This window comes from Euprymna scolopes, chromosome 28, assembly GCF_053919585.1.
Source record: "Euprymna scolopes isolate OS-2025 chromosome 28, ASM5391958v1, whole genome shotgun sequence".
NCBI lineage: Eukaryota > Metazoa > Mollusca > Cephalopoda > Sepiida > Sepiolidae > Euprymna > Euprymna scolopes.
The window spans coordinates 61,313,677-61,336,808 of NC_136509.1; the positions used below are offsets into that span (position 1 = coordinate 61,313,677).

General features: G+C 30.9%; 2 protein-coding genes across 2 annotated transcripts in view; both read left to right on the forward strand.

The window, feature by feature from the left end:
- LOC145249673 (uncharacterized) overlaps window positions 1-23,132 on the forward strand; it is a 184,000-nt gene that overhangs the window by 120,845 nt on the left and 40,023 nt on the right. The gene's annotated exons all lie outside the window — the stretch shown is intronic.
- Window positions 15,564-23,132, forward strand: part of LOC145249674 (fatty acid-binding protein, liver-type-like) — a 226,783-nt gene continuing 219,214 nt past the window's right edge. The window contains exon 1 of the mRNA XM_080111462.1: window positions 15,564-15,985. Coding sequence (XP_079967588.1) covers window positions 15,904-15,985 — 82 coding nt within the window. The 5' untranslated portion in view covers window positions 15,564-15,903. The remainder of the gene's footprint in view (window positions 15,986-23,132) is intronic.

The following is a 23,132-nucleotide window of genomic DNA, read 5'->3' on the forward strand; positions in this document are numbered from 1 at the left end:
GAAGCAAGGTTTGGACTATAGGAAGGGTGAGGAAATGTCTTGATACCTCTCTTGTGATAAGTATTAGCTGTGGACTGGTGCATTCCCACAAATCTTCCACATTTTCAGTTCATGCGAATAATTGTTCCCACACTGACATTAAACTGTGCAGTTATTGTCTCTATAGGCACACGATAGTCGTTATCCATGAAATTCTTTATTTGGCCAATCAACTCTGATGTTCTGACTTCCTTACTTCACCCACACCTCTCACCATCTCTCACAAACTCTCCGCCTTTCTTTGAGTTTCTTGTGCCACTCCAAAAAACTGATGCTCGATTCATGCAAAATGGTCCAAAAGTAGTCTGAAGTATTCCAAATCTCTTCACGGTCAGGTCGCATTTTTTAAATTCACCAGCTCTGACAATTAGGCTTTAATAGCGTATATTCCAATTCTTGCTGTAGCTGGTATTTTGAACCTGAAATCTTAAAAATATATCAGTCATCTTATAAGATGCATAGCAATCACATAACGGATTTCCAAGTGCCTACGACAATTGTAAATGCCTGTACAAAAGAAGTTTGAAAACTTATTGAAGGCATCTCCTATAGATACGAAAAGTTTAGTTCAATAACTGTGACTTAAGGATAGAAATGAATACTGCAGATAAAGTTCCATGATTTACGTTTACAATAAAAGAGACATAATACATTATAATTAAGTAGAATGCAAATGTGTGGCATATTTATTATTTTGCAATAGTCATGCTCCGAAATATCTTTCCGAAATTGCAATTATATTATCAGCTATAGAAGCGCGAAAAATAAGCAATTATCCAAATCAGTAGTTTGCTCGAAGCATTGTTTATCGGATAATAGGTGTGTTTAAAGGCTTGTCAACTCAGTCGTTGTAAACAGATAAATAAATGAATAAAATAAATAATAATAATAACAATAGTAATAATAATAACAATAGTATTAATAATAATGATGATGATGATAATAATAATAATAATAATAATAGTTTTCAATAAATATTTATTTATCTGATTATAGATAGTATATTCCTCAAATATTTTCAAGAGATAGAAAATGTATATCAACTTGTCATGTTCATTTCGGTTGAATTATCAAGCGATCGTTATATTTTAATTTTGTTTTGGAACGCTATTTTTAAGTTTAAAAATTACAATAATTGTTAAGGGGAGGTAATGCTGCTATCTTTTTTAAATTATTTTTTAATGTATTTTCTAATCTATTTGAAGTAATTTTGTAGTTCAGCTCAAGTTTTCTAATCTGAGGGAAATAATTCTGCAACTCAGTTTATAAGGCATTTGTTTTTAAAATTACGTGGATTTTTTAGGAAGAAATTCGGTATTTTTATTTTGGTACTTTTATTTATTTATTTTATTTTATTCATTTTTCCATTTTTTTTTTTAATATATGGGAATAAACACTATCTCTTCCAAGTAAAAGTAATTAATCTGCTTGTGTCTATTAGGAAGATGCTATATTTTTCTGTTTTATCATTAATTTTTAGTATTTTTCAATCAAGTTTTCAATCAATATCAATTCTTTTAATCTGAGGTTTCGTTAATTTCTTTCAGTTGCTAATATTTTAACAATTATATTTTTATTGGGTTGTGCATGTGAGAAACGTGTTTATAAAAAGACGAGATCGTGGTGGTAATATGTTTTTTTTTTAGATTTGTAAAGGTCTGATTGAACTTCTAATGTACGATTCATCGCATATAGTGCATTGGATTTGATACGCTGAATATGTGAGTTCGCATAGCCATGTGTTTTTATAGGGGCAGTTAGATAATGAACATAGTTTGTTCCGTGGTGTAGTTTTGGTTTTAGATAGATCTTAATGTTAGACCGGTATGTGTGAGCTGTATGTCTAATTGTTCTTTACGACTGGCCTTGCGTATGTCTGTTGTTATCCTATCATTAAAATGTGGTATTTTGAGAAAGAATGTGTTAGATAGTGTGTGTAGTTGTTTTTCATGAAGTGAGAGGTCTCCGGGTGTGTTTGGGTGTTCTATGGTAAATTTAATATGTGGGTTTGCATTAAGGAAGTTAAATATTTTATTATCTTCTTCACGAGATGATGTCAGGATAAGAATATCATCTACATATCTTGTGAAAAAGATGTCCGATTTGTAGTTACTGTAGTGTGCCTTGTTCTAGTCTGATCATGTATTTTATAGCCAGAAATCCGAATAAACTGGATCCCATGGAAAAGCCTGATATCTATTTGTATGTTTTTTTTTTGCTTATATTGAAAGTGTGTGTTGTCTACTATTATGTTTAGAAGTTGGTGTATGTCAGTAGTGATGAGGTTAAAGCAGTATAGATTATTGTAGGAAATGTATTCTGTGACCATGTCTACAGCTGCGTGTGCAGGTAATGATGTGTAGAGAAAAAACATCTAGACTGAAGGCGTATCGTATATATATATGTACATACATATATATATATATATATGTACATACATATATATATATATATGTATATATATGTACATACATATATATATATGTACATACATACATACATACATATATATATATATATATATATATATATATATATATATATATATATATATATATATATACATCCGCACGCGCGCGCGCGTGTGTGTGTATGGTTGAATTACTTTCGTTCGTGTTTTATTGTACGACTGGGCGGAATGAACAGAATGCAACATCCTAAAGATATTCTGTTAAGATGTCATTTCGACATCATCCGGTTCTACTTTATGGCGCCCGGAGGTTAAGGAAGTCTCTTTTAAAAGAATGGCAAAAGTACATTACTACAAAAAAAAAAAAAAAAAAAAAAAAAGAAGAAAAAAATGAATAAATAAGAAGGGAAAAGAAACAAAAACGAATACTCTTGGCTTAATCTAGTCAAATTTCCAATTTAACAATGAAACTGATATTTCGACTTAGTTTTGCTGAATAAGAAAAATACTGTTTCAAACTTAAGCGTGACGGAGCATTTTATAAATTGCCCTACTTTATCTTGACACGGATTATTTTAAGCTGCGCGTTTAATGATGAAAGTGAAGGAGAGAGCCTCTCATGGAGTATTAGAAAGGGATTAAAAAAAAGTACATGAAAAACAAACGGAATTCTAAGATGTGGGAGTCTTATCAATATTTTATAATTGAAATAACGATATGAAAGATGATTTTATTCTAATGTTTATTTAATGAAGATCATTTTATGCAATTTTATTTTTCCCTGCCATTCGCCAAGCATTAAATATTTAATGCTGCATATTTTTTTATATTTTGCTGTTTATTTCTGATCGTCGGTTTTACGAAAACCAAGAGATATATATACTAGAAGGTTATAAATGAGATAGATTTAAAATCATTACGTACTTGTGTATTGAACATTTATTCTTACGATGACATAAATAATGTGTAATGTCTTTTATCTCTCCTGGATTCTTGCTGAATCAAATGATCCTAAACTACTTGTGTTAATGAGATATTTAAATACGCGATTCTAACACGATAACGATTAAGACAACAAAAAGGGAAACGAAACAGCAAACAATGAAACTGTAAATGAGGAAAAGAAATCATTAGCAGAAGCGACAGAACCTAAAAAGAATGGGAAAATGAACGAACTTAAACGATATGATACTGAATGCATGACAATATTTTTATTGCAAGTTTAATATTATTGATCTTAACTAGTGATTAGAAGAGAAGTCTATAAATCTATAAAAGTGAAAGTATCTGTGTGTGTGTCTGTCTGTGTACATTTCATTTCATTTTCAATAACTCTGTCAATTTTAAGTCTACAGACACGAACTTTGATATACAGGGTACTGAGATTTTGGAAAATCGATGTGACCGGATTTCGGCCAGAAATTTGGCGATTAAGGGGTCAAAGTTCAACGATTTGACTTTTGGGAACTCTACCAAACTCCTCCGACTATTTTGGGTATTAACACTTGAAATTTTAGATATAGGTTCCTTGGACATGAATCTAACTTAATAACTTGATTTGAGTCCAAAACAATAAATGTTAAGGGGTCATAATAGGGGTCAAAGTTAAAAAAATTGACCGCTATTTTTTTTGCTCAACATACACCTCCAAATACCCGGGCAACGCCGGGAACCCATGCTAGTAGTTTATAAAATGCTATTAATGCCTTCCATAATTAAAAGAAAAATATAATTGAAACATATATGCAAAATGCTATGCTTTTCAAAATCATAATTTACTTGTATAGATCAGTCTAGTATACCAGTATTTTATTTTTATTAGAGAATTGATTTTACTTATGTTTTCCTTATGTACAACTTGTCTAAAACTAAATTAAGATATTTTTTCTACTTGTAAACACTCAAATGCTTGAAATATTGGTACATATTCTAAATAATAATTAAGATGCGGATTGTAGGAACCAGGAAAAACATGCATATTCTCTCTCTTATTTTCTCTGTCTCTTACTATCTCTCTCTCATATATATCCACTCTTATATAAAATCACTTTGTGTGTGCATGTGTTTGTGAGTTCCTTCCTTATAGGTTCCGAAACGACTGAGCCTATCTATTGCAAATTTGAAACAAAAACAACGTTCTTAGATTTGTTTTGTACAGAAATTCATTTGATAATATTGAAAATCGAAAAATCCTAATCTAAGAAAAGCCTTTCTTTCTTAAAAATAAAGCAATTTTTACAGAGGAATATTTTTGTTACACCGGCCAAGGGAAATAATAAAACCTCAGCAAATGATTTCTGCTTAAAAAATAGATATATTGTCATCAAGAGATATAGCTCACTGGTAGAGCATTCGACTTCAGATCGAACGATCCTCTGTTTAAGCCCGAGTTTACCTCACAATTTTGTTTTAATATTTCTTATTTACGAGTTCTAATTTACAATAAAAAAGACCCACCATTTAAAATCGCCGCAAATCATTTCTTCGTTTGCATATTTTAAAACTAAACATTAATCAGAAGTTACTTTTTCAGGGCATTCTTCGTAAAACCCAAATATCAACTGACGTGATCTTGTTAAAAAGAAACACATACAGACACACACACACACACACACACATACACGCACACACACATACACGCACACACACACACACACACACACACACACACACACACACACACACACACACACACACACACACACACACACACACACACACACACACACACACACACACACACACACACACACACAGAATTTAATGAACGCCATTGTCATTATTATTCTTTTATTTTTTTTTGCGAACCGGACAAATTATTTCGATTAAATATTTATATAATCAATAGAGGATGGATTCTATAATAATACATACAATATATGTATCAATTAAAATATCATATTTAAGCGTATTGTACGACCGTAAACGCCGGGCCTCCAGCTAGCGTATATTGTGATAAATTTTCCACGTACAACCGCCATATTGTTTTTGGCTCTCTACATGCTTTGTAAGCCGGTCTGTCATTGGTTTAATCTGACTGCGCCAAATCTTATCTTGGCGCCAATTTGTATTCATGTATTATTTTTTTTCCGTCTGTAAATGAACATGGTAGATAGCGAACTCATAACAGCGGCACTCTGTTTCAGAGAGCCAGGATTTTACCTTCATGGGCACCAAGCAGTGGGTGAACGAAGGACATTTCTCTAAATATAGAGACAACATAATTGCTAAACTTATTCTACCAATGAGGATATTCTACAGTGTTCGGCATGATGATTATAGGAATTTATTCCTATTTCTTTCAGAGACCACGAGGCCCCCAATATGCCCGTATTTGGCGCCAACCTTCACGCCGTGTTCTCTATGAACAAACATGGATCTTTTTAAAGGAAACCCAAACTAACATTGCCGCAGAGAAATCGAACTAAATCTCCATTGCGTATGGATACCAAATTCAGCCACTGTTTTTGCAAAACAAAGAACCAAAGAACTTTCATTTACTGATACATCATGAATAAAATTTGAATTTTAAATGTATGGCTTTGTTTGTGGAATTTCATTTGCTTTCTGCAGGGAGGAAAATTGGGGTGTGGGAAAGAAATTTCTTACAATATATATATAATTTTAATGATAAAATCATCATTCTCCGCAGCTTTTTCACGTCTTTAAATGTAACCGGGAGTTCTCTAATCGTATTACATAACAGACTCAACAAGTCACTTTTGTCTCCTAGCGTTGTCATGAATCACTTTTGAGTGGTTGCAATATTTAGGTATCAATCTTGATAACACATCGGCGTAACTTATGTTTTATGACGATACATATTTGATGTTAAAATTATAATTCAATATAATTACACCCCAAATTTGTAGACGATTTGACGTGTGCGTACGTATACCATTTTTAACCCCCCCCCCAAAAAAAACATTAACAGCGGTGTGTGGTCCGTTCGCAGAATAAACTCTCTTGCGTGAGCAAATCTGCGAAACAGGTTTCCAGGGTAAATTATTGTTAAACTCTTTTTCAACTTGCCTGTAATTTCGTTACGCGAGCAGCAAAGTTCACGAGAAATACACTATTGTCTTTGTAGATCCATCTTCGAAGTTGGGGAACAGTTCAACACCTAAATCCCGATTGCTAGCATGCGCCGCTACAATAATTTTCTTCTTCGGGTCGAAATATGCCAATGATAGGTCTGTTACTAAACAACTTTTAATTTTTTGAAACATATTTTTCTGACCATATCCACTTTGTACCCTATTTTTATCAAATTATTTAACAGCGCTCTCATCTCATATTTTCGAGGTATATACGCTACAATAACTTACTAATCCCGAAGAAAGCCTGAAGTTTAGCAACGTTATTAAGTACAGGCATATTCTTAATAGCTTCAGCCCTTTCCAGGTCTGGATTTATTGTCAATAATCTACTCCAAATATTTTGTTTTCATTAAGAAGAAATCACATTTTTAAGAACTCAGTTCTTAATTTCTCTGAAATACTGCTATAATATAATTTTCGCCTTTAATCATCCAAATATGCAATTGCATATTCCATACCCGTAAACATGTGTTCATTATTTGCTGAAATAGACTTGGGATTATCTTCAATCTAAAATACGATTAAGTTTAAAAATTCCTTTATATATATAGCTTCCCACAATCAAATTTTGCAAAATTTCATGAAAATCATTTCTAGAGATGCATGGTCTTTTAAACATTCGTCGAAAAGTTAGCGCATATTTTGATTTTTCGTTTTTTAAAAAATATTTTTACCGCTGGCAACGCCCAGTCAGAATAACCGACTATTGAAATTATGACATTTTTTCCAAACTTTATAATTTCTCATTTATTGCGTCTAGTGTCGAAAATAGTATTTTTCGTTTGGATTTAAAAATGTGTTTAACATTTTCTTTTGCTTCGAAGTGAACTTCTGTTTTTGTAGACAAATCGAGTCCTTCTGAAAGAACGCACTGGAAATTCGTTTGTGAAATCTGTAATAAATTTATCTGATTGCTTCGTCTTATTTTTATTAACGACGTCGAAAGAATTAATCAGAAATTCCCATAACTTGAACAGTGCAATCCAATATTTTGAAAATAATTTCTAAACAAAAAAGTACATATACGTATATAAATGATTGAGTTTTTCTCATGAACGAAATGTTACAATTTAGTTCTCATTTGAACTTTAATTTTATATATAATACTCCTTTGATTTAATTGTCTGTGTTCGTTAACCGTGCATAACGTATTTTTCCACGTTCGTTTATTACCGACTCGCGTGACAATTCTACGATCTCCTTCCGTTGACCTTTTTAAAAATTCTATCATTTAAATATATTCCCAAAATAGATACTCTTCAGACACAAACATACATTATTCATATATATATATGACCATAGTGGTAATCTCTATTTTAAGGGATGAAGCAGTTGACTTACCTATTTTTTCTATTTATTTAATGTTTTGTTTACTTTCGAATCGAGTATGTCTCCAACTTTCGTATTTCTTATTGCTGGGTGGTAATTCTACACTTTCCTCTTTTTATACTCGTTTAATATTGTAATGCATTTTTAAAAATTATTTTTTTCTTCTCTGATTTATATAGTTTAGTGATTTACTCCTTATTTCCTAATCTAAATCTTATAAATCTAAAAAATGTTCAACCATTTATTTCTCGATTTGCTTTAGTCTCGTATAAATTATTATGTACATCTTACGATAATTATGAGTGGAAATCTTTATTTAATTCACGGGGATAGTATTCTCTTGTTCCGTCATCCTAAGTAATTCGCAATTGTATTTTTCGGTCGCTCACACTGGTGATTGAACTTTCAACCTTCAGGATAATATCACTTTTTAACCATTGATTTCCAAGTGCTTTAACCATTGCGCCAGGGGTTGTTGCGGACAATTCTAGTATGAATTATAGGAGCCATAAACCTATTTATTTCTAGTTGATTTCACTATTTATTACTGATTATTACTATTATATATTAACGTTTATCTATATTTATATATATATTAATGTTTATATATATATATATATATATATATATATATATATATATATATATATACTTATTACTTGTATTGCATATGGTTCCCATATCGTATTAAATTCTATACTAGGTCTACTTAGTAATTAGTTATTCCCCAGCATATATGCTGCTCTTTCAGTTATCTGACTCTCCACCGATCTTCTGTCTATAATTTTTACTCCGTTCCATAATGGTAGATGGTTTTCCTTTTCCTTCCAGATATGGTCAGCTATACCTGACTTTTCAGTCTCTCCACATACTATGGTTTTTCGATGTTCTTCTAACTATACTTTCAGTGGACGACACCTTTGTAAATTTTTCCACATTTTAATGGGATTTCATATAGACAGTTCTTAGTCATGATTTCATCTGCAGGGGGCTTGACTCCCACAAGCTGTTTCCGGAGAGTTAAATCACTCATGAATACTGTCCTAATGTCATATGGATTACATATTCGTTGAAGTTTTTTTCAGACAAGTCCTTTCATATGTGGTGAGTTTCTGAGTGATTTCATTTTGTGTCTGGTTCAGATTTCTTGGAGCTGATTGTCATGCTCTCTGGATAGTTGTTTCGGTCGCGGGTTTCTCTAAACTGCCCATCTCCACTTTATATGTACTGTCTACATATTGCTTTTGCCCGGTGTCATAGGCAACGAGTGGTTTCTTTCTTTACATTATATGGATGGTGGGAGTTGAAGTTTAGGTACTGTCCAGTAAAAGTTGGCTTTCGGTGTACAGTTGGCATAAACCCCTGACCAGTGCGGTTATCAGCACATCTAGAAAGGATAATTTATTATGTTCTTTTTCCATTGTGAACTGTATAGTTGGACGGATCGAGTTCACATGATCTAGTAACGTTTGAATATTTTCCTAATGAGGCCAGACTATGAATATGTATCGCAACTACATTATTGGCGTTAGTGGTGTTGATCCTAAGGCCATTTCCTCAAAGTATTTCATGTATGCATTGGCCAAACCTTCTTCCTGCCAATATATATCAGATCCCATCACGAAGTATGTAGTTTCTCACAGAAGGTCAACATTCCATTATATTGTCAATTGGGATGCAAGTGTGTTCTTACAGTGAGGCATCCGATGTCAGCGTATCCCGTACCATTGTCAGTCTCACCAGTGGGTACTTTCGTGAACAGACTAACTACATCTACTCACCATCTGGTTGAAATGGATGGGAGCATTGTTTATTATTTCCACTGAGTGAGCTGAATTATTGACGTATGATGGAGATTTGCCGATAATTGGGTTGATTATATCTACCAGGAATCGACTCAACAGATGGTATGCTGAACCTCGGGCAGTGACAATGAGTCTTAATGGCATACTATTATTGTGAATCTTAGAGAGGCAGTATAAGTGTGGTAGCTGTGAATCTTAGGAAGGCAGTATAGGATTACTAGCTGTCTTTATTTTGCATGTGGTATAAGGTCCTTATTCTTACTGAGAATCTGTGACAGCTTCCTTTCCGTTTTCAGGGTCGGATTCGTTTTTACTTTACAGTAGCCACGAGATTCTATTAAATCTGTCAATTTCTTGGAATATTCTGCTCTATCCATTACCACTGGAGCATTGACTTTGTCTTCTGGTAATATTATGATATCACTGTCACCGTGCAGGGACTTGATAGTCAATCCTTTGAGAGATTCAGTTTTGAAGGCTTTGAATTCTCGAGTGCGTGTCTCACTTTGAAATTTCCATGATCCATCGACTGTTGTAGATTCTTTAGGACGAGTTCATGCCCTACTTGTTTTGCAATCCTTTGTGTCCGTCTGGAGCTGACTGGTAGTTTCAACGTTAAGCCTGGTGGCACTAGCTTAAGATCACGGCATTGGTATAGGAATGTGAAGTGATTAGTCATCCTTGCCAGTTTTTGGCAGATTTTTTCGATATGTTTCCATTTTTGTATTATTTCGGGTCCGTACCGAATTTCCGAGTTCGACATGACACACCCGAAGAAGGTCGGAGGTTATATCGACCGAAACATTGTGAAAATCACCCTGAAGAAGAGAACAGTAGTCCGATGAATCCAAATAATACGAATAACCAATCTTCATCTTAAGAATTCTGAAACGAGGTAGAGTATGTATGGAAATTTAGCTATAGCAAACCATTCATCATAGAGTGAATCAGATTCATTGAGGTGGCATTTGAGCAGACCATCCCGGGTGACTTTTACTTTAACTAAGCCACTGTCTACATGTTAATAGAGTTGTTACAATGTATGTTACCATCTATCTAAATTGATTATAATCACGCAACTCTGTTGTATTATGGCCTGCACAAAAGACGAATCGTGAGAAATTACGTTCTGTGTAATAATAAAAGTTTCTCCTTTCGAGGGTTTCGCTGATGCTATTAACGACAAACCTAAAGCATGTATTTGTTAAAATTATAATTACAATCGCTCATTAGACAGTTTTCTTGTTAGATGAATAGATATGTATAGGCAGTAATTATTACGCCGTTTAAAGCGTGTAAAGGAAAAGGCTGGGATTACTATGACAATTTGGCATAAAACAAATCTCTATTTAATAGAAATTGTCGCGTAGTTGACGTGAAGGAAAAATATGATTTATTACAATTTGGGTGCGGTAACATCTATTCCAGCAATAGAAATAACGATGGATGATATCATTTCATACTATAGAATCTGCAGTCAATTGTTAGAAAAAGCAAAAATAAAAATTAAAAAAAATGGAAGTTATTTTAGGTGCGTACACACATCGTTGTGAGACGCTCTGTTTTAGTTTCAACAAATATTTTCATCTTTAAACACGCAAAAATAATGGCCGCATTTTAAGAAGATCTGTTATTTTTTATGCAACTCATTTGCATGTCGCATTTGTCTATATATTTATCTATCTCCGATCTATTTAAATCTAATATACATGGATTTAGTCAGATTTATAAACAAATCGCTTTCATGATATCAATCATAGTTGATATTAGAGGGAGCGCATGATATGCTGAGAGAAGTTCTAATTTTAATATATATTTTCTTTCGTTTCTACGCACTTAAAAAGACTTGGAAAAATATAATAAGAAAAGAAGCGTAAACAGTTTAGAAAGAGAACAAACAATAAAACAAAATATTAATAAAAGCAAAATTAGTCTTTCCCTTATTTTATATAGTACAATACTTGGACTAGTGTCCAATAGTTCTATTGTCGCTTACATATTTCATCAGTAAAACAAAAAAGAAAACATCGTCACAAATCTTCAAATAAAATTGCAGAAATCAAAATATGCGAGCAGGTCGCCTGGCACTGCCCAGTCGTAAATACGCTTAAATATGATATTCTGATTAGTGCAGATTTTGTATTTATTATTATACTAGCGGGAGTATGCGGTGTTGCCCGGGTGTAGAAAGGGGATGTAGTAAGGAACCTTCAGGGATGAAAAAGGTGTTAAAAAACGGTAGTAGCGGGTGTGTTGAGAGATGGGTGGAATCAAAACAACAATAGGCAGACCGGGGGGGAGAGACGTTAAAAAGTAATAGGAAGGCAAGCTCGAACACGTAACGCGAAGAAGGAAAATAAAAAGGTGGAAAAAACCTAACTTCTTAGCTGAAGTCACGAGCGTTAGAATTATGGGTAGTCAGTCGAAAGGAGACGATGGCTTGTAAAAAACTGCCGACTTGAGGGCGAAGGAATTAATTTTTTTGGCCAATTTATCGATATCTGTCGTCCGAGAAACCGAGCTTTAAAACGATACAGCTTTTGTCACATTCCGACGCGTCTGTCGGAAGTTTTTACGAGACATACAAATGCGCACACATTTTGATTTTTATATATTAGATTGTATTTGACCCAATATATAGTGTTTTCAAAAGTTAAAAAAAGAAAAAAATAAGTCGTACGCCACCACCGAGAATAGAAACCAAAACGTTTAGCTTACGATTTATCTTTTCCTTTGACGTTAATGCCTGAGATATGAAAATATGCTTTCTGCAAGGCTAAAATTTAAAACATGAACCAATAACCATTACGTTACGCATGCATATTCGTAATAAATAAAAAGGGTTTTAATATGAATGTCAATAAACACACAAAAAGAAATTATGGGAGTATAGATTATGCTCGCGTCTGTTTAAAATGGATTTTGTTATGAAACGCAAAGTAATATATGCTATTGCTTAAAATAAGATAATTAAAAATCTTAATATTTGTACAATTAGTATTCTTTAAAAATCGGATAGAATTGTGTGTTTAGTTCAAAAGCGGTAGGTCATTATTATTACCACAAATGTTGAAATAGCTTACTGTTTATTAACATCGTAAAATAGTCTAAATCTATCAAATTCAATTGATCTTTTTGTAAAGATCCGATTAAAAAAAACTTAAAAAGAAACTCTTTCGAATAGACTTTCTTTGTTGCTCTCAAAAAAGAAAAATGTCCTATTCCAATTCAATTTATTTTTTTTTCGTTACGTATTTTATCCAATTATTCCAATTAAATTTATTTATTTTATCGAATTATTCCAATTCAATCAATTTATTTTATCGGCATCGTCTGTTTCAATTCAGAAAAACTAAAATATCACAGTTATAATCAATTATAATTTTAATCCAATTATGCAATTAATAAAAAATTATAATCCAATTAAAAAAAAATTATTTCAAACCACACAACCGAATGAAGTAAATTAATCAGTACACAATACACGGGTCCATTGTCAATTGTCCAGTACATTGGAAAACTACCCTAAACAACTGCCCTTCGAATATGCAGGCATAATGACATAAAAAAAGATATCAATGAAAAACTAAAACCACAAAATTTATTTGGAACATATAAATACAAACAGATAATATTATCTAAGCAAGGAAACTGGACATTATAATAATAAACGATAAGGAAAAGCTGCCAAATTTTAGATTTTTGCCGTCCAAGCAGAAATCACGGTACAGACCCAAGAGATGAAAAAGCGAAGTAAATAAATGGGACTTGCCAAATAATCGAAACGTGACGAAAGTAAATATAATTCCAATAATTGTAGAAGCACAAGCAACAGTCTCGAAAACCTGGAAACATGACGAGGAGAAATTGAAATCAAGGAAAATACATATACTAATAAAATACTATACAACGGAATGTAATAATGAAAACAGCCAAAATCTTTAAGAAAATCTTCGAATGCCAAACTAACCTATATACGGACATTAAATACCCACATGGAAGCTTCAGCAAAAATAAAAGAAAAAGATGAAAAAAAAAACAAAGGCATGAATCAAAAGAACTAAAACTGCAAGAAATATATATAAAGAAATATATATAAAGAAATATATATAAAGAAATATATATAAAGAAATATATATAAAGAAAGCAAGTTGTTTTTTTAAAATGTAATAATGTGTAAATAATAAGCGAAATAATGCATAATGGCATTTGTAACTTTTAAGGGTTAATGAATCTAAGGTGATAGTATAGTAATCATAAATGGTGTAAGTTGGGTAAAATTTAATTAAGAATTTGTTCACATTTGACTTCATGTCGAAGATATTGTAGTCAGCCAGGAAGCAGGCCAGTGAAAACGTGTTCCACAGGCTTTCAGTTCTAGAAAAGATAGCTTTTTCATGGAATCAACGTTTAGATTTAGGCACAGATAGAGAGTGGGGGAAATTGTTAATAGTGGTTGTAGCTAGTCGAGTGCTTTTGTGAAATTCCGACAAAAGGTGATGATAGTTTCGAGCTCAAACGAGCACCCGTCATGAAAATAACGATAAAAAAGAGACAGGCATACAACGTCTCTCCTGTAGAACAGACGTTGCAGGGAAGAGAAAAGGTTTTCAAGCCGCCTTTGAACTCTATCGAGGCAGGATAAAGCACGTTAGGACGTAGTTGGCTCTTAATAAAGGTTTGTATTGGCAGTAAGATACTCACTGGAGCGGAAAATGATCAAACTATTTTTCAGCGATCTTGGCAACGTATTATATACCCCCCTAGAATACATTTTACGTTTTGCAAAAATAAATACTGACATTACACGGAGTTTTACAGTAAGTTTTAAAGGACAAATCTCTAATTAAATATTAAGAACTAAAAAAATTCGGATTAGTATTTAGTAATAGAATTGGAATCAAGAATAAAAATGGGATTCATCCCATCCCTAATATATATATATATATATATATATATATATATATATATATATATATATATATATATATAGATAGATAGATAGATAGATAGATAGATAGATAGAGAGAGAGAGAGAGAGAGAGAGAGAGAGAGAGAGATTATAATTAAATAAAATACATAAAAACAGTACAAATAAATATATTTTTTCATTCATTTTTCTTTTTTTTATGTATTTGTTGCCATGAGTTAATCGACTAGACCTAATGAGATCCGTAGCCGCACCTCAGTTTCGTGTCCATTCCTCTAGCTATCGTGTCCATTCCTCTGAGCTATTAATTGTAGTAGGAAAGATTGTATCGTGTTAGAAATCGTGTTATTAATCATTTTTATTTACATCACTAATTATTACAACTATTTATTTGTTTTTATATAAAAAAGCACTGAATCTAAGCAGAAATCATTATTCCCTTCAGAGTGGGTTAACTTATAGAGGAGTAGTTAGAGATACATTTTTCATTTTCTCTACCATTCATCAGAGTGGCTATATCTAGTTAGATTCGAAATGAGGAACACCAACCTCTCATTGTGTGTGTATATATGTGTGTGTGTATTTGGTACTAATCTAAAAATAAATATTTCATTACCTACATATTATATACGTGTGTATGTGCAATATATATTTTAATATGACAATCAACCTATTACCGTCGGTGCAGAGCCGATTTGACTCGCAAAAGTGCTCTCAATAGAAATAATAAAATTAAGTGAATTTAATTATGTAATATATATATATATATATATATATATATATATATATATATATATATATATATATATATATATATATATATATATATATATATATATATATATATATATATATAATAGATGCAAGTGTATGTGTGTGCTTGTAAATGCATAGTCATAGTCATCTGTATGCCCTTATTTTTTGGGGCTCAGCTTGTGACGTCATTGTACATATGGCCTTTGTTCACCGTTCGTCTGTGAAGAAGTATTTATTTGGCACCGCCTCGCGGCTTAACTCACACAGACGTATAGACGCTCACCAGCTGGGTGTAGGGAGGAAGAGAGGAAACGAAATAAGTGAAAGGCGGAGAGGAAAGAAAATGAGGGAATTGTGACAAAGAGGAAGAAGAGAAGCGTCCATATATGAGTACACTCGGCTCTTAAGTCAGAATCGCTTCTATCGTCGTGTTTGGCGGACGCACTTTACTTCTCGTACAAACGAACAAACGAACAAAACAAAACAAAAAAAAAACAACAAAAACAAAAACAAAAAAAAAAAACAAGTGGCACCATGTCGATCGGTCCTTTTCTCGGCAAGTGGTTACAAGAAGAACAGCAACCGGATAATATTGACGACTATTTAAAAGCTACAGGTAAGCTCATTTTCTTACTTTCGACTGTTATAAAAAAGGATTGAACTTTTTCCCATCAGTTTGAAATTTATCGCGGGCTTCGGATTTCTGATCATAGTGTTGTATTTTTTCAGTCATGGGCATTTTTAATTTTTTCTCGTGTCTTAATTGAATTCTTTTGGATAAGCTGTATAGTGAGCACACTAAAAATTATTATCTAATACTGTTTCATGGAAACTAAACAGGGACTGTGAGATAAATTGGAAATATTCGAGGCCGCATGTTTATAGTTTGTGTTGGTGAAAAATATTTGGGGTGATAAATATATAATTTTGATAATAGATATAATAAATATATAATTTTGATTATGGATGTGATAAATATTTAATTTTGACAATGGATATGATAAATATATAATTTTGATAATGGATATAATAAATATATAATTTTTATAATGGATGTGATAAAAATTTAATTTTGATAATAGATATGATAAATATATAATTTTTATAATGGACGTGATAAATATTTAATATTGATAATGGATATAATAAATATATAATTTTGATAATGCATATAATAAACGTTTTATTTTGATAATGAATATATAATTTTGATAATGGATATGATAAATATATAATTTTGATAATGCATATAATAAACGTTTTATTTTGATAATAAACATATAATTTTGATAATCGATATGATAAATATATAATTTTTATAATGGATATGATAATATATGATTTTGATAATGGATATAATAAATATATAATTATGTAATGGATTTGAAAAATATATAATTTTGATAATGGATATGATAAATATTTTATTTTGATAATGCCTATAAGAAATATATAATTTTGATAATGGATGTGATAAATATATAATTTTTATAATGGATATAATAAATATATAATTTTGATAATGGATGTGATAAATATATAATTTTTATAATGGATATAATAAATATATAATTTTGATAATGGATGTGATAAATATATAATTTTTATAATGGATATAATAAATATATAATTTTGATAATAGATATAAGAAGTATATTATTTTGATAATAGATATGATAAATATTTTATTTTGATAATGGATATAAGAAATATAAAATTTTGATAATGGATGTAATAAATATATAATTATGTAATGGATTTGAAAAATATATAATTTTGATAATGGATATGATAAATATTTTATTTTGATAATGCCTATAAGAAATATATAATTTTGATAATGGATATAATAAATATATAATTTTGATAATGGATGTGATAAATATATAATTTTTATAATGGATATAATAAATATATAATTTTGATAATAGATATAAGAAGTATATAATTTTGATAATAGATATAAGAAGTATATAATTTTGATAATAGATATAAGAAGTATATTATTTTGATAATAGATATGATAAATATTTTATTTTGATAATGGATATAAGAAATATAAAATTTTGATAATGGATGTAATAAATACATTATTTTAATAATGAACATGATGTATACATAATTTTGATAATGAAGACTATGTCTATATAATTTTGAAAATAGAAGTAATAAATATAAATTATTTTGAAATGGGCTAAGAAATATATAATTTTCATAATGGAAGAGATACATATATAATTTTCATAATGGAGATAATAAATCTGGAAAAACTGAAAATTATTATGGAGGTAATGAATAAGTGTTTTTTTTTAATTGAGGTAATAAGTTTTTCATTTTTTTAATGGAGGTAATAAATATATGATTTTCTAATGGAACTAATGAATATGTGATGTTTTAATGGAGGTAATGAATATGTGATGTTTTAATGGAGGTAATGAATATGTGTTTTTAATGGAGGTAATAAATATGTGATTTTTTTAATGGAGGTAATGAAGATGTGATTTCTTAATGGAGGTAATAAATATGTGATTTTTTTAATGGAAGTAATGAAGATGTGATTTTTTTTAATGGAAGTAATGAAGATGTGATTTTTTAATGGAACTAATGAATATGTGATTTTTATAATGGAGGTAATAAATATGTGATTTTTTTTTTAATGGAGGTAATAAATATGTGATTTTTTTAATGGAGAGAATAAGTATGTGATTTTTTAATGGAGGTAATAAATATGTCATGTTTTAATGGAGGCAATAAATATGTGATTTTTTTTAATGGAGGTAATAAATATGTGATTTTTTAATGGAAGTAACGAATATGTGATTTTTTAATGGAGGTAATGAATATGTGAATTTGAGTAAACACATCTTTTCTGAATTCACTTTATTAATATTTTAACGATCTAATTTTTTTTTTAGATTTAAATTTCAATGCTTTATAATAATAAAGCATTGAAATTATACTTTTAGGGCACATTGTTTTTAAATGGTAAAATACTTTATAAAATTTGTATTTTATAAAATCATTGTATTATATAAAATTATTGTATTATATAAAATTATTGTATTATATAAATATTGTATCATATAAATATAAAAAAAATCATTAGCATACGTTATTGTGATAATAGTTTTCAGTTTGTCGAGATTAACTAAAACTAATATAAAAATGACATGCAATCATTAGAAATCTACATACATATTTGATATGCGACAAATTGAAACTATTTCCGATGGGCACAATCGCATTTATTTGCTGTAACATTTTTATTATTTTATGCTGATTTTTTTATGAATTAAATGAACGATTCGGTATCTACAACTACTTCAACGCTAGTAACTATTCATATATCGATACGAGGCATATCTTTCGGGAAAAATTAGTGCTGTTATGCTTTGAAGTGAACATATTCCATTTATCAGGGTAATCATTCAATTCACCCACACCCATTAAACGTAAATTTTTTTCGGATGCGTGATACGGAATGATTTGGAAATTCTTAAGTCACTGAAAGAACCCCAGAGATAGAACTTAAATTGAAATCTCTCTCTCCCTCGCACACACACACACACCCACACACACACACCCACCCACACACACACACACACACACACACACACACACACACACACACACACGCACGCACGCACGCACGCACGCACGCACGCACGCACGCACGCACGCACGCACACACACACACACACACACACACACACACACACACACACACACACACACACACATGTACGCCAGTTAAATATCTCTACCAACCATTCATACCTAATTATAAGGCAGTGACAATTCTAGATGTTTAAATACCTAATAGTGCACGATACCAATCTATATCACTATGCACCCCTCGCTACCTGCATTTCTGTTTTCTTTTTTATTTATTTTCCGTCTCACCCGCTCTTCTTTTATAGTTTTTAATGCTGTCTTTTTTTTACTTATCGTAGCCTTTCTTATTTACTTGCAGTTGACTTAATATCATTTTAATTCTTTTACTCTTTCTATCTTTCATTCTTTATAAATCTATGCATTCTTCGCATCTTGTACGTGCAAAATGAATGGCCAAATCAAATTAAAATAATCATACAAAACGATCGACAAATCGAAGCTTTACCACAGTTACCAGCAGTTTACATTAGCCGTAATTAGCTTCTATTACAAAAAAGCATAGCAACCACCCCTACCAGTATAAATGCTAATTTAAAAATATTTAATTTGGGTGGGGGAGAGTGGCTTAGCCCTATTTTTAACTTCTCGAACGGTTCTAATTCCTCGTTATTAAAATGATATTTATTACCTATTAATTTTCTTCTGTCATGTTTACTGTTGTCATTTTCTCCGATGCCATTTTTACCGAGCACCTATTTAATAATCGACTCAGCGAATTGAATAGACATTATTTAAACAATAATAGTGTTAAGAACGTTATGCCCCGCCTCGCCCATAGCTTTGCAATAATCCTCTACGATCAATCGTTCATAATAGATCGTTTACAATATCTCCGTCGCGCAGTAGCTCAGTCATTTTGTTACTCCCTAGTTTTAAACAGTATTATATTAGATGCTAAAATTTATGACTATATCTTTTCAGTCATGTCATATTTATTTATGAAAGGTTACTCTCTTCCTATCATATCTATATTTCAACATTAAATTGAAATGATTCAAATTAATGCCCAAAATGCGTCACACACACACACACACACACACACACACACACACACACACACACACACACACACACACACACACACACACACACACATTCGTTGATTAGCCACATTAAATAAAACTTTTTCCTTCGTCGCATAGAAGTCAAACACAAAACCTTAAACTTTTTATTCATCAAAACGAGCTTGTTTAGTTGCGATCATTATTTCATAATCTGATTAAATTTGCCTTTCACATTGTTCAAATCACCGACATTGCAATTAGCACCTCCCACACACACTATAACAAAGCGTTTTCCATTCTTTGCGAGTGCGATGCTCTTGTACGTCCGGTACTTTGCATTCCCTTTTTCACCCAGAAATTACGATAATTGAATCTTTAATCAACTGAGTTTTTGATCTTGTTTCGCTTTCTTAGTATTTTTTAAAAGTAATTCTGTCGTATACATCTACTTCAAAGACTTGATTCTGGCACATTTCTCACAACATCAGTTCAATTGTGCAGTGATGTTTGGTTACGAAAACCGATTACTTTGACAAAACTCTTCTCTTGTTTTTGGTCCATCAGTCATAATTCATGTCTGAGGAAAGAAAAACATATGCTTCCACTTGAATGCCCTTTTAAAAATAATTATCTTTTGACATTGTTAAAGTGTAAGTTTATTTATTGGTGTAGAAGAGAGTTGAAGATTTTAAATAAAATAAGAAAAACAGATTTTATTAATCTGTGAGGTTCATTGACAGCATAGGTAATAAAATATTTTATCTAGTATTTAACACAATAATGCGAGTTCAAATGCGAGTTCGGTCACAATAATTTGTAAACCTGTCTTTTATACTCAGTGAATACTAAAGTAAATAAATCTGTTCAAAATCAAATTTTCAAATTATATCGGATTATACTATGGTTAATGTTACTGAAATAAAGGTGTATTTATTAAGAAAATCATTGTTCATTAATACATTGAGAATTGAGAAATAAAATAGTTGAATACTATCAGATAATTCTGATTAAAAATGAGTCTGGTCTACTGTGTGTGCGTGTTCCTAGGACAACTGATTGAACTAATTAGTGTGGCATCAGTATTCAGCGCATCAACACCAAGATTCTCAACTGGGACGTCAATCATTGCAGAGAAGTTGCCATCAGATACGTTGTTGTAGGGTACTAAAATGTAAAAAAAAAAAAAAAAAATTCGAAACCTTGGTATATATTAATGCCCATCATCGTATTCTATACTAAATAAGAATAACAGTCGAGGAAAGAGTAGTTTTTATATTCATTTGTAGTTCGTTTTTTTTTTATTCCGTTCTGTTTGTGCAAATGGTTTATAAACTAGAAGAACCGGGAACTGGTGTTGTCCGGGCAAATTAAAACAACTAGAAAACACATGTTCCCACTTTTGAACTCCCTGTAAAAATTTTATGCGATTTTCCCTGGCTATAAATATAAATTTTATTGTTCGGAATGATTTTATTCATAAACATTTATCATCCAAAGCTACAGAAGCAAAAAACATTTATCATCCAAAGCTACAGAAGCAAAAAACATTTATCATCCATAGCTACAGAAGCAAAAAACATTTATCATCCATAGCTACAGAAGCAAAAAACATTTATCATCCATAGCTATAGAAGCAAAAAACATTTATCATCCAAAGCTATAGAAGCAAAAACATAATGTGTGTATGCATTCACAAATACTGAAAAATTAGAATAAAAATACACTACAGTAAACAGTACGGCACAATCACGTTGACACACCGGTTCTCGCCAGATCAACGAAGTTAAGCAACCAGATGGTTGACCATTTGAGAAGGCTAGGCGCTGTATGTACCTTCTAGGAAGGTTGGGCGTGGGACAGCACCCTCACCCCGTAAAAAAAGAACTCAGTCGCTACAAAAGCATATACCAAGTTGTAAATGGCCTATGCCACTTACGGGCTCAAGGCTATGGATAGACAGTAAACATAACTAACTCTACCAACTGAGCAAACGCCCCCCGGATATGTGTATATATATGTATATATATATATATATATATATATATATATATTTTTTACAAGGTGGTCACCACTTATCAAAGGCCGGAAGCCACTCAGGGATCAGGTTTATTGTAAGTACAGTACGTTAGTGTGGATATTTAATAAAGTGTCTACTATAGGGGAGGGGTTGATCAGGAATTTATTTACATTGGACTTGAAGACATCCAGGTTGTAGTCAGGTGGGAAGCAGGCAGACGGAAGAAAGTTCCACAGGCGTGCAGTCCTAAGAAAGAATATGTATATATATATATATGTATATATATATGTATATACATGTATATATATATATGTATGTATATATATATGCATATATATATATGTATATATATGTATATATATATGTATATATATGTATCTATATATATGTATATATATATTTGTACACATAAATATATGGATATATATATATGGATATATATATATATATATATGTATATATATGGCTATATATACATGTATATATATATGGATATATATATATATAGATATAAATATGTATATATATGTATCTGTATGCATATATATAGAGAATATATAAATATATGTATATATATATATATATATATATATATATATAGAATATATACATATATGTATATATATGTGTATATATATGTGTATATATATGTATATATATATGGATATATATATATGTATATATATGTATATATATATTAATACATTTAATAAGTTCCCTATTAGAACCCTGATGAGATGATAGCCGAAAGAGCTCTTGAGAAACTTCCGCTTATTATTTTCAAAACTGTATATAAATTCTGTACCTCTTAACATTTATATCTATCTATCTATCTATCTATCTATCTATATATATATATATATATATATATATATATATATATATATATATATATATATATGTATATATATATATATACAGTAGCGTCCAAAAGTTAAGGAACGATCGATCATTTTTTTTTTAATGGCTTCTAACTTTATCTATGAAAAAGAAAAAAATATTTTGGTGAATTTTCCAATGTTTAATAATGGTAGTTAAAGAAAAAAAAATTTTTTAATTTTTGATTT